The sequence below is a fragment of the Beta vulgaris genome, chromosome 1 (genome assembly GCF_026745355.1).
Source record: "Beta vulgaris subsp. vulgaris cultivar EL10 chromosome 1, EL10.2, whole genome shotgun sequence".
NCBI lineage: Eukaryota > Viridiplantae > Streptophyta > Magnoliopsida > Caryophyllales > Amaranthaceae > Beta > Beta vulgaris.
This window is the reverse complement of record NC_079202.1, coordinates 58,813,383-58,827,594: the sequence shown is the minus strand read 5'-3', so window position 1 is coordinate 58,827,594 and position 14,212 is coordinate 58,813,383. Positions and strand designations below refer to the sequence as shown.

The 14,212-nt window shown below is 38.0% G+C and overlaps 1 protein-coding gene across 1 annotated transcript; it reads right to left on the bottom strand.

The window, feature by feature from the left end:
- Positions 1–1,975: 1,975 nt before the first annotated feature.
- Positions 1,976–11,277, bottom strand: LOC104887753 (lysine-specific histone demethylase 1 homolog 3). Its single transcript, XM_019248211.3, has 9 exons — positions 10,929–11,277; positions 8,461–10,790; positions 7,850–7,991; positions 5,484–7,733; positions 5,283–5,376; positions 4,476–4,927; positions 3,079–3,786; positions 2,856–2,930; positions 1,976–2,559 (listed from the first exon to the last, which is right to left on the bottom strand). Exons 2-9 carry the CDS (start codon positions 10,491–10,493, stop codon positions 2,494–2,496), a joined length of 5,820 nt encoding a protein of 1,939 aa, XP_019103756.2. The 5' UTR covers positions 10,494–10,790; positions 10,929–11,277; the 3' UTR covers positions 1,976–2,493.
- Positions 11,278–14,212: the final 2,935 nt, after the last annotated feature.

The window sequence follows — 14,212 nt, the reverse complement described above, 5'->3', positions numbered from 1 at the left end:
GCAGCAAACATTAGAAAACACCGTCATGAGGTGCAGATTCTGAGCACCACAAGTCCACAATAAAAACAGACTTGGAGCAAAGCTTGTCAGAGAAACTTGCTATTGTAATCACTGACAAATTTGCAACATGCTTTGCTCAACTTTGTTGATTTTGTTTACAAATTGCGGAACAGAAATCATAATACATTGTGGTCTAGGAGGAGAATCATATGAAAACTTTCTTGTGATAGATTGTGGATTCTTGAAATCCTCTCAGCCCTCGTCAATGCTTTCTCTCTTTTCCTCTAGTATGTTTCAATTTCACAGATTGAAGCAGACAGCGGACACGGATTGAAGTAGACAGAGGACACATAGACCGGAAGTGGAGCCATGGAGAAATCTTGGAACGATCTCTACCTGCCTTTTCATGGATATTTGAAATTAGGCTTGGTTGGGCTAGGCCGTCTTACTCGATATCTTTTCTTAAATATAACATTTACATTGAATACCACAAAATTCAATGAGATACAGAGTGAGTGTTTCATCTCAAAATTTGGAACAGGTAAGGGATGTATAGCATGAGCACTGGTGCCACTTTACACATCATTTGCTCTCAAACGAACACATAGCCAAACCTGCATGAAGAAGACAATACCATAAGTCCATAACATTGAAGTATTATATACATAACTAAATTAATGAAAATTGTATAATAAGAGAGTTACTCTGGAACTTGAAACAGCCCCTTAGGTAACATATGTGTCAAATCGTAAACTACTTTCAGGTTTCAGCCATTAGAAGTCCACAACTTGGTCAAGAATACAGAACGGTGACACATATGTTCTACTGCTTTACAGTCTGCTGATCTGCTCATGTTGTACATATTAACATCTCGTCAATTTGAACTATATTTTCGCTTACATAGTGCAATTTACCCTTTTCTGTAAAAGAAAGAATCGCATGTCTACATCTAGTCAATTGCCTTCATTCAAATACTCGTTTAAAACTCAAATAAATAAGAACTTCATTGGCATGATCTCATATTATCAGCAAAAAAAAAACAATCATATGTATTTCGTTTCCTGTAAACCACAAGTGCAATTCTTCTTTAAATGAAGCTGAAGCAGTTTAATGAAAAAATTGCACATCCATATTTCATTGATTAGGTTCAATACTTGAATCATATTCTCTCCGACCAGAATAAAATAGTCACATACTATTTTAGGATGTCTTGAGTTAATTGAAACCTTTCCTGATGGTACTAAATACAATACCTATTTTATCGTACCCTGGTACTTCTCACCTAAGCACACAAATCCAAGAACTAACAGAATCATACTACTATCTTTTTAGATAGTTGTACTTTAAAATTTTCACTTACCTAGTGTAGCAGTCCATTCGAGCAGACTGTAGATTAAGGCTACGAGCTTGTTTACCATGCACATAAAAAGAATCCACCCTTTGCAGAAGATGCCTTCAATGGGGTGTTTCTGAAAAAGGAGCATGGAAAAGTAATTAGTGTAATAGTAACAAAGACTTCTAAGAGAAATTAGTAGAATAGTAACAAAGACTACTAAAAGAAATTGTATAATAGTAACAAAGACATCATCACTCACTAGAAAAAAACAAAGATAAAACCAGGCTTAAAAGAACTGTCATCGGTCTTTCAACTGGTTAGAAAGAACATATCTTTTAACCTGCAATGATGTAGAAAACAGCACTTATGACCTAACTCCTCTTCTCATAAGTTCAGAGAATGTGCCTAAAATGCCTCACTTTTGCCACAAATACTATGCAAATCCAGAGTATTTGTGATGCATGATATAACCAGCCACAAGTTACCTCCACAGGCATCGATGCATATCCTTAAAAAGCTCATCCATAAGATGGTCATATCAGAGTATTCAGGGGAGCAATTAGGTAAGGCTTTTGTTTGCCAAAGCCGGCACAAAACTTGTGCTCCAAGCAAATAGAAAAATATTTAAAGACCTTCCCAGAGAGAAGAAAAGATGTTGTATTCTAATTGAAGCAATCCTAATCTGTACAATGTTAAGAAGACAAAACTGAGCTTTTCATCTATGGATAATCCCTGTGCAGAAAACGAAAAAAAATATTGGGCGTTCTTTTTCACCCTGAGTACAATTCGATGCAGAAGAAAGAATGCATTCAAAACCATGTTTTCTTCAAAATGAACCGATCCCTTTGGCAAATAAGAATGATATATCAAGACTTGCTTCGCATCATCAGCAGAGGCCTAAACAAAGTTTAGGCAATATCTCCGCATATTCCTCTGAACAACTTCAGATATCCCAGAAAAGCTGAGTGAATCCACGCAGGTTCAACATTCAGAAATTCTCCTATCTGTTCCCTTTACATTGACGGAACACTATGAGCAGCTTGTCTGCGGCGAATATCAAAATATCGCCAACCACGGTCTCTGAAGTCCACTGTCCAGCATCGCAGTCACAGCAAGTGCTATGATGGCTTGTATGTATAGCTTAATACTGCACGTCATCAAGGCTTCAATACAGGCTTCATTGACATGTGTCTTTCAATCAACTTGTCAACAAAAGCGCGAATCTGAAATTCATCAAGCAAAATAAATTAAGACAATAATCATATATTCGTATACAAGACCCAAATTTACATAGTATTGTTATTCCTTATATTGTCAATAACTAAACAAAATTAGACAACATTGTGAATATTAAGCATACTATGCGAATGTCAGTCAGGATGAATAGTATGGGTATATGCCACAATTGAGAGAATCTAAAGGGGAAAAAAGGTGTCCTTTTGCCAATATGCTCTCACTAAAAATTCAAAAATTACGCTCAAAGGAAGAAACAGCCAACTGACAGAAAATTAAGTCTCACCTTGTTCTTGCGCTTATAATCAAGAAACTCGCAAACAGCCATCGCTTTCTCTGCATCTGTTGTCTGCTCCATGACCTGGCATGTCAGCAATATTGATGTCAATGTATAATAGTGACAATTGAAACATTCATGGGGAATCCATGACCCCCTTTTTCCATTTTGGAAGGGCAAGATAATAGCTGAAGAACTATTTAAGGGTTGTCAATGGCAATATGTAACGAACCTTAGTTGCACTCTTTTTCATGATCGACTTATAACCATCTTTATCTATCTTCCTCGCTTTGTATAGAGGCATTAGCAGTGAGGCTACATAATCCACAACACCTTGCTTAATATGCTCAGTTCCTTTGTGTTGGTTAACAGCCAACTCCTTGTTTACTGTCAACTGTGAAACAGCACTGTCGTTCACTGGCCCCTCGGGCTTCCCTGTGAGGGGTCTTGACATTGTGCTAGAATCTTCCTCATCCCCAATATGTATAGAAGATTGAAATTCATACTCAGCAGCTGCAGCTTGGCACTGCCATCTCTCAATGGCATGGTAATCCTTTATCCCATCACTACCAGAAGAATCAACCCAAGCTTTAGTAAACGCAGTGCTGTCACCAGCTGCACTTTCACCAGAATGCTCTCCCATGTTCAATTGACAAGCCATATCATTTGAATGGCTTCGCTGTGAAAGGTTATCAGTAGAAATTCTTGTATTGTCAAGATTGGCACATGTAGCAGAGAAGTCAACAGACCAATCTCTAACTCTACAGTTTCTAGAGTCTATTTCTGATAAACAGTCTTGCCTTCCCAAAACACCACCAGACCACCTTCTTCGCTCAGACTCATCCATTTGTGAATATTGCTCTCGCCTGGCAAACTTCTGGAAAGATGGTACCTTCGGTAGTTGCATTGTGTTCATCCTAGCTTCGCATGATGCATAGGCCTAGCAAAAAGCAACAAAGGTAATTCGTAGATGTTTAAGGAAAAACAAGCAGATCCTCAAGAAAAAATGCCAGAAGTGATTAGCTTTGTGTGATTACATGCCATCTCCCAGCTTCCCATTAACAGTAGCATACCCAACTTTACCCCGTCCAAAGACAAGTGAAGATTGTCAAAGGACAAATACAGAGCATATAAACAAGTGATGACAATATAAGAATCAATAATTTAAGATCTAACTTTTGTATATTGTACTTGATTTATATACTAATCCTAAGGTTCTGGCTTGCATCTAACAAAGCAATTTAGCATTAATGAAGAAAGCATTACACTTAATGCCTATTTCTTCTCAATCACTAAAGGATCATAAGGTGATGACCATAAGTTAAAGGACACGTCCTTTGTACCGATTCCTGTCATATATATCTAGCAATTAAACAAGGGGATATCTTCCAACGTAATCATATATATTACAGAAAACTTTAAAGCTTCCTGCTCAATTTTCTCATCATCTACTTCGCTTCTCCTTCTCTCTCTCTCTCTCTCTCTCTCTCTCTCTCTCTCTCTCTCTCTCTCTCTCTCTCTTCTCTCTCTCTCTCTCTCTCTCCTCTCTCTTATCTCTCTCTCTCTGTAGGTAAGGTTTACCTTAATGTGTATTCAAAACATATATTATGGGGAAACAAGGTATCAAACCTGAGCAGCAGCGGCAGCAGCAGCACGGGCAGCCTCTGCAGCAGCAAGAGCAGCCTGCTCTTCTTCAGACAATGGTATGTTCTCAGCCACTTCTAACTTACTATCCGGTGCAGCATTCGAAACTTGTGATGCTGATGATCGACCGTCTGTTTTTGAGCCAATTAAAGTTTCCGCCTTCACGTGCTTTACAGCCAGCTTCTTTGAGCTTGAATTAACCTTATTTCCAACTGCACAATGCTGTACATGTATAGGAGGTCTTCTGGAACCTGGATCTTTCCCTTTCACTTTTGAAGAATCTGCACTTGACATGTGTCTCAATAACTTCAAGCCACCATTAGTAGCCTTCTCCTTGCGGAAAACCTCAATCCACATGTTAACCAACTGGCTTGCTATGCTGCGTATGTCACGGCTAGTATGAACACAAACTTTCTCTTTGACAGTTTTTCCAATACCTACAGAATATCCATAATGTTTAAAAATAAGAAATCCACTGAAACTGATTGCTTCTTATATGGGAAACACATAAATCATCCTGCTATACTAATGCATGGAAACCTCATTCTTGCAAGAACCAAAGCAAAGTTCACTAAGTTCATTCTTACCCTCAAGTGCACCACTATAGAAAAGAAAAAATAGTATATGAGCTCAACAATAGTTCAAATTGATCTATAATGCAAAGGAAATGTAAGCATAGACAATATTTCAATTCCATAAATACAGATAACATAATAATGACAAGATAAGTTCCAAAGAACATTGTCCTTTACCATCCCATTAGTAAAGGAAATTCAATTAACTTGCATATACCTGACAGCCGGACAGCTACCAAGTTTCTGGAGACCAGAACAAGTAAACGGACACAGAGACGCAAGAGCTGAGTTCCATTCTTTCCCATGGAATCCTGGCAATATGTAAAAGCAACTTCAAATCATACAATGGAACAAAAATTGCAAATGCAGTGTCTTATCTTTCAACCAAAGGATAAGAATTGGCAAGTAAGAATCTCACCAATATCCACGAGTTGAGTACACTGAGCCCTTCTTTCGTCCCAGCAACAGACTTCAGAGATTCAACAGGAAGACCTACTAACTCTTTAGCCAGACGCAATCGTCCAGCTGACGTTTTAGCACCAAAGAACATATCCTGTAGTAAACTTTCTCTAATAAAAAACTGGGATCTATCTGATGGACTCTTATAGCGGATTTGGGAGAGATCAATTGCTTCAAGCCTTCTTGCAATGTCCTTAACTTCATTCCTCTGGCTGTTTGATTGTCTCTGTGCAGCTTCAATAGCTTCTGCTTCTGCTGTGTAATCATTACCAGTGGTCAATATGTCAATAATACGAACTGCCTCTCGTAGCCCACTCATCATTGCACCACCTACTGTGTCTGGATGCTCTTTGCAGGTAGCTTCACCAGCAAAAAACAAGCAGTTCTCAACTGGTCTACCTATTATGTCATAGTCCTCCCCAGAAGCTCCAACAGCAACATAGGAGTATGCACCATAACTAAAAGGATCTCTTCCCCAGTCCGTCACTACTGATGCGACTGGATCAGGAACAGCATTGTCTCCAAAAAGTTTGCGTAGAACCCTCAAAGCATGATTTACATGATCAGAGGGGATTAGACCTTGTCCATCTTTAGCTGCTTTACCAACTACCAATGCTATGAGAACAGGAGCTCCAACTGTTTTCTTGATGTTCCAGAACATAAAGCAGCGACCTCTTAGGTCAGAATGCTCAGCTGTAGCTCCAAAGTAATCCACAGTATCATCCCAAAAAACTTCGGGGAATTCCAGGACTACTTTATTGAGAACACCAAAACCCAGTCGCTGGATGGCTGAATGTTTCCAGTGTGGTAATGGTGGAGAGAACTTGATAGATTCCGCCTTTAAGCACCCGAGTGGCACAGTGATCAAAACAGCATCTCCGTAAAAATCATTGCCACTATGTGTGGATACTTTTACCTTGGATGAGCAATTATCAGCTCCTAATGAGCCCATTACATCATAAGAAATGTCAGCCACCACCTCATTCAAATGGATGGAAAGTCCTTGAGCTATAGAATCCACAACAGCACCATAACCTCCTTTAATCATACAATGAGCGCCTCCAAATCCTCCATAAACATCATCCTGGTTCCAATGAGGAAGAGATACTTCCTTCAGCAATGCTGCACAGCCATACTCCAAGTGAGCAAAATGCCAATCCATAACTCGCCTCTCCAGGGGGCTGAGTGTTTCATCCCTACCATCACTATATTCTGCAAGATGGAAGCCCTCAGAACCCTTTTTGTTGTTGAGAGTGCCGGTCAACGGTTGCAATAATTCACATTTTCCACTGCCTGTTCTAGAGAGGACTTTATTCCGTCTTTTAAGGCCATACTCTAAACCATCTTCAAGAGACATTCTTGTAGCATTTTCCCCTTTTTGTGCAACAACAAAAACCATATCATCAAGAAGACTATTGAACTCTGCTTCTAAAGCTTCATCAACATCAGGAGGGACCTTTTGACCAGTAACGATATCATAAAGTGGACAATCACTATTGAGTATTGTCAACTCAAGACCCAGCTGAGCACAAATCAAGGATGAAGGATCCGGTCGCCTTTCACTAGCCACATCAGCCTCAACCCCTGTAATAATGCTTGCCCCAAGATCCACGGGAACTGAAAGTGATGAGCGATCTGTATAAACCCGACCACCTATCCTACTCCTCGCCTCAAGCACGGTGACGGAAAAACCTTGCCTTTGCAAATGGCGTGCTGCAGTTAAACCTGCAGGGCCAGCTCCCACTATTATGATCCTTTTCTGACTTTCAAAGTCACATGCATTATGCGTCATTGACAGATGAGGACATGCAGCATCATCAAGACTCTTCCCAAGTATATGAGTAGTAGAGAGGTCCAATTCTACAACTTCTCTAGATATTTTCACATCAGCATCTTGCCCATTAAGTTCCCCTACACCTTGGCGTTCATCAAGCTGCTTATCAGGAGATGGGTCAAGTACTCTTTCAGCACCATCTTTCACAGCTTCTTCTCGAGGAATTTCATCAATTAAAGCAGCAATATCTTCTGCTTTCGGGAGTGCATCAAGGCTTTTGACCTGACCAAGGATAAAGGAAACTCCATCTGCTGAGTCAGCAACAGAAGCACCACTACACCCCTCAAACTTCTTTTCTCCTAGCAGTTTATAGTTCCCTCTAGCACTGGCTTCTGCCTTCTCTTTGTTAACAGCAATTCCAGCATTAATATACCCCTGTTCGAAGTATTCATGAAATGACACAAGGTGTATAAAATCACAAGAAAAAACAAAAGAAAATGATGATAACAGAAAAATAAAGATAAAGTTCATGAACCAGTAAAGCTACTCACACTTTGGTCAAGAAATAAGTAGATATCCCTCATCAAGGAAGCACGAGCAGGTTCATCATCAGCTGGAGTTGCAGCAACGCCACAATCAGTAAGAGGTAGAACACGAGTGACATCCTTGTTCCAAAGACTTAAAATCTTGTTTCTGCATTTCATCAAGCCAGATATTCTAATGAAGACAAAAACTTAACGAAGCAGGTACATGAGACATGCAGACATTTCTCCCAAAAATACAAGGAAATCAAGTACTTTGAAAAGACTAAGATTCAGTATTAAACATTACAGCAATGTTTTTCCAGAAACTAGTCTCCATAAATTATTAATTTTTAAAAGTGTGCCTTTAAAACAATATATATGAATCAGGAGGACCATGATGTCTAGTTCTACATCCTAAAGCGAAAATGGTTTCAGACACATGGAAGAAATAGCATTTTAGATTTAGAAAAAAAATCAAACTTCTCAAATTCTCAACGATTCAGTGACCAGGATGCAGCACTTCATAGAACATGATCCCTATAATGAGCATATGAAAAAATGAACTTCTTTGATTCTAACAATATCCTGAAAATCAACTAGTAAACCAACAATGATCTAGTTCCAAACAAAGTACTAACCTGCATTCCAAATATTCTTGCAAACCACCTTTGCGTTTAAAACCCTCCTTGAATTTAATCTCTTCTAAAAGACCAGCTGCACGGGCATTTAGACCAACTGACACAGCAGCAGCTCCGCCAACCTCAAAATCAGGATCCACATTTGAAGAGGAGTCAAATCTGTCTTTTGACTGAGCACCCTGGTCCCTATTTACAGGATTATAAGAGTCAAGAGAACTTTGCTCATGCATCACAACATCCCAATCAACATCACCCTCATAAGCCATGTCCCCATCTTTGCGCTTTTTAGCTCTACGGACAGCACGGTCATTCGGCACAGAATTACACTGGTTGTTTGACTCAGGAAAGCATCCTACATCTTGATAAGGGCCATTCTCCCCGAGTGTGATGGGCGGAGAGGACATTCCATTGGCTCCTTCATTGATATCAGCTTCCATGGGAGCATCACCTCCATAATGCTGATCAGCACTCAATGAATCAACTCTTAAAGTGTTCATACCATGCTGAATAAAGTCTTCATCACATCTATCAGTAGATTCGCGCTTACTCGGTTCACATAATTCTTCCACAAAGTCTGATTCAGAGGTAGAACAGTGAATATCATCTGCAATGCTGCTACCATTTAAGGGTGCACAAATCCCAACTCCATTCTGGAGTTGAGCATCTTGAGAACCAGAAGTAAAATGCTTATAAGCTTTTGCAACAGGAAACTTTATTGTATCTTTTTCACATACTTTATCTGATAAAACAATCAGGGGCTGCTCCTGGTTCATTTCAGCCTTCTCACAAGATTCACCATTATTTAGTTCTGTTCTTTTCTTTGCGGAACAAGCAAGTAACTGGGAAACTGGAAATGAATGGTCGAACACAGGTTTGCAAGTGTCACCGTATCTATCATCACCAACTGAAGTACTAGTATCTATAATCATGCCATCAGTATTTACATGATCCTTGATTGGTACATTGCCAGACCCTTCACCAAATGGATCATCCAAACCCTGGTCGATAGCTGTTTCACAGTGGGGAGCAATAGGGCTGAGTTGACCACTACCAGACACACAAATTTCTTTCTGATTATTACTTCTAAACTTTGCATCCAAAAGAGAATTTCTTTCAAGTGTAGATTGAGAATCTAGAAGAATACCATCCGAGCTTGGAGATTGATCTTCCTCTACAGGCTCCACTCCTTTTCTAGACTTTGAACCGGATCCAGCACGCATTTTCTTGCGTACACCAGACTGTGCCTTCCTTAAAAATGAAGAGAGAGAATCTGTCAAAATGTCATGTGAAGTGCTAGTAGATGGACCTTCCTTCCCCTCTACGTTATCACCTAATTCATAATCATCTGGTACCTCACTATCATCTGTTGCAATAAAAGCCTTTTGACTCCTTGCAGCTGAAGAAGACTTGGGCCTCGTATCCTTCTTCTTATGTTTGTTTCCAGAACTAAACATTCCTTCCCATCTCTTGACCTGGTGATCCGATGAGTTACCATCTAACATCTCAACATCATATGCTTCAACAAATACTCTAGGAGTCTTTTTAACTAAAGCAGACTTGGACCTCTTAATTCTTTCATTTTGCTTCTCTTCTGAGTTTTGACTAATATCCGAATCTGAAGCCACATCACCAACTTCATCCTCTGCATTCTGGACCAACTTAGTTACCAGACCCTCATTTTTGTGTGACCCATTAAGACATTCATCTGACAATTCAGCCAGTTTTGATACAAAGTCCCTCTTCACTAAGTTCCCGAGACCACTATCTTTCTTGGGAACCTTCAACTTCTTCCTAAAGCTTGCTAAGGTATCCTCCATTCCCCCTAAATCCACATTTATAACCTCAACTATCTCCCCCTTAACCCCTACCTCCTTAACCTTCTCACCATCCGATCCAGACTTAACCTTCTTAGGGTTTCTCTTGCTTTTCAACTTGAACAACGACCCGATTGGCTCGTCATCATCTGAATCCACATTAATCTCAACCCCTTTAGACCTCTTTTTGAGGCCAACCCTTTTGTCCTCACCCTCCATATTCTCCCTTACCAGCCCTAATTTCCCAAACCAAGACCCTTCCTTTCTAACCCTAACCAAACACTCGGATCAGAACAAAACATGCAATCAACCCTTCAATTCAAATCAAACTGGGGCATTCTTATCTTCATAACCCAATAATTCAGTCTCATAATTCAGCTAACTTTGTATTCTCCAACAACATTCAATCATGAAAAATTAGGCTTTTTAGCAAAAACCCGGAATTCGTATAACACAACCCAAATCTCCAGTGCTAAAAAAAACTATTCTAATGCTTCAAATTACACAACCCTTTTCCTGTATAATGCCAATGCAAACAAAAGAACAACAATTCATAAACTAGGGTTTTTGGGTTCTTAAGTAAAATACAGAACAAAACAAAAACAAAAACAAAAACCAACAACAAAAAACTAACGACAAAAGATCAAAACATACCTGAAAGGTCAAGCGAAGGAGAAAAAGAGAGCAAATTCGCCCAATTGAATCCTTGAACAAAAAGTTCCCAAAGCTTGAGATGGAGAGGTTTCAATACCAAAAAACACAGGGCACAAAAAACTGCAATGAGAAATATTACCTAAAGTGAAGAAATATAAAAGAGTAATATGTCTATAAATTTTTTTTTGGGAAGAATATAACACATGTGTGTGTGTGTGTTCAGTAGGAGGGAAAAAAGAAAAGGAGCCCTTTTGTGTTTTGGGCAGGAGAAAGAAATGGGATGGGAGGAGAGAGAAAGTGGAGTCAGCGGAGAGGGGATGGAGGGTGGGGTGATGTGGTGTCCCCTTTGTTAACGACTTTTATGGGTATGTTTTTACTACTCTTTACAATTAACTACTATACCTATCTATCCTAAGATTACTCCAAGGATGTAACATAGGATGGTTGAGATTTGAGAGACTTTGTTGGGAAGGATTTCATCATTTCATGAGAGTAAGTCATTAATTGGGAGGTGGGGGGGAGAGGGGGAGAGGTCTAGGTGTAATGGCGGGATGATAGTTAATAGACTGGTTATTGAATATTCGAGAGTAAAAAGAGATATAAGATTTTATTTTTACTTGCAATAAGTGATTGTATAATGATGATTAGTTGATCTTGATGTGAGTTGTTTGAAAGGTTGTTTGTAATGTAATTGTAAGTAAGATGTGATGATGGCGCGAAAACAGCGTATCTTATAAGATATTTTGATAGCGCGATTAACGGTTATCTGAAAAAAGGCATAAGAGAAGTTATGAGTGTTGTATGTTGAATGGTGGTTGAGATCCGTGTTGAGAGTTGATGTTGTAGTATCTTTATGCAGAAAAAATGTGCTGAAATCTTAAACTGCCACGTTAAGCTGAAATCTTAAACTGCCACGTTAAGCTGAAATCTTAAACTGCCACATTCAAAAGTTAAATTTGTGCATGTTATCGTCATATAAATGTTGTTTATTTGTGTTTCATGTATGCTATCTCTTTTTGATTTGTAGTACTTAGTAGAGGGTGAAAAGGAGGTATTTGAGATTTAATTTTTATTTGAAATATATGTGATTATATGAGTGATGATAAGGTGATCTTGATGTAAGTTGTTTAAGAGGTTGTTTTTAATTACAGTTGTAAGTAAGATATGTTGATGACACAAAAATTGCGTATCTTATAAGTTTTTTTTGTAGCGCGGTTAGCAGTTGTCTGAAAAAAGCATAAGAGAAGTTATGGATGTTGTATGTTAAAACTTAAAAGGTAGCTAAGATCGGTGTTGGAAATTGGATGTTTTGGTAACTTAATGCAAACAAAAAGTGTTGGAATCTGAAACTGCCACGTTAAGAAGTTAAAACTTGTGCAGATTGTCATCATATTAAATGTTGTTTATTTGTGTTTCAGATACGCGATCTCTTAGTGATGTGAGTGTTGATGTGAGTATTGGGTAAGGTTTAGGTGCAATGGCAAGATGATGGTTGGTAGACTGGCTTTAGATAGTCGAGGGTGAAAAAGGATACGAGATTTTTGTATATTTGAAATATGTGATTATTGTATGAGTGATGATTAGATGATATTTGATGTAAGATGTTTGAGAAGTTGTTTGTAATTACAATTTCGAGTAAGATATGATGATGGCGCGAAAACCGCATATCTTAGCTTATAAGATATTTCTGTTGCGCAATTAACGGTTGGTTGAAAAAGGCATGAGAGAAGTTACTAATGTTGTATGCTAAATGGTAGCTGAAATCGATATTGAAAATTGGATGTTGCGGTATCTTTATGCAGAATAAAATGTGTCGGGATTTGAAATTGCCACGTTAATAAGAAGTTAATCTTGTGCATGTTGTCATCATATTAAATGTTGTTTACTTGTGTTTCACATACGTGATCTATTTTTTATGTGAGTTATTAATAGAGATATGAAATTACGTTTAATAACTTTCATACAAATAAATGTTTTTGTTATAAATAGCTTTTTTGGCAATTTGTTAGGTCTTTATATACTTCAATCTAAAAGGTTCTCATGATGTAATACTTTTAAAGTGAATTGTATTGCCAATGAGTTTATTATGATGTTTTTACGTGTTAAAGAAAAGCATGTCAAATAATATGAAATTATGAGGAGTGACGACTTAACATTAATCACCATAAAACTACAACATATATGCGCCGAGAATACTACTCCTAATAGCCTAAAACTACTTTTTACATTATGCTAGAATATGTACAAGATATATATACTTCACATATTTCGAGTTTTATTACCACCAAACTTCGATTACTATGCATTATCATTAACAATGTGGTACCATGGACATTTTTGTTCGTTGTTATTCTGCTATTAACATGCATAACAGACACAAATATTGTCACCGTATATATATTGATATATATGAACATTGCCTCTTAAAAAACATAAACACGTCTCAATTATAGATAGATATATGATTGAACAATAACATGAACTATTATAATAGTTTAATTATTTGTTTACATGTAAAAGTTTCTTCCTTCATGCTTAATATATTACTACTCCATTATACGACTCCTCGTAAATCTACCATTCTTATTAACATTAATCGGTCTCTCTTCAAACCACCACCACCTATGTTTCTCATCACCAATATTACCATCCATTACTTCCCTTCCCCGATACCGAATATAATAACTCAAGGGCACTGGCTACTCCATCAACGAAATTTCGGGCAAAAATCCTTCCTTAAGCTTCGCATAAGCGACTTCATACCTGGCTTGCGGACTCTAAAAAGGTTGGAATTCATCCACCACAGTCTATCACATTTTAATCACCATTATCTACTATTATAGTTTTCTAACAAAAGCACGCTCCACTCATTGGTTGAACAATGCGTACTAATATGAATAGTTTGATCAAAAGTATTATGTTTTGGAAAGGTTTAATGTTAATCTCAAATAACCTATCTCAAAACCAATTGACAAATAGGAGCGGTAACTCATCGAACTTAATTTATTTCACTCTTATCTTCGATATTTTTTTGTTACATTCTCTTGTCTCCAACATAAGGCAAACTCACACTTGCACTATAAAAAAAGAATTCAACACTATGAAAGAGGGTGTACGAGGGATGTTGAAAACTTTATGACATTTTATGTTATGAACCTAAGTCCTAAAGAATGGATGTTATAATCTAGTATATATTTACCCAAGGGAAGATGATATAATCAATATAGTTTTAAAATGATGTTTTAAAGCATAACTGTTACTCAATAGTGAAACAAACCGTATAA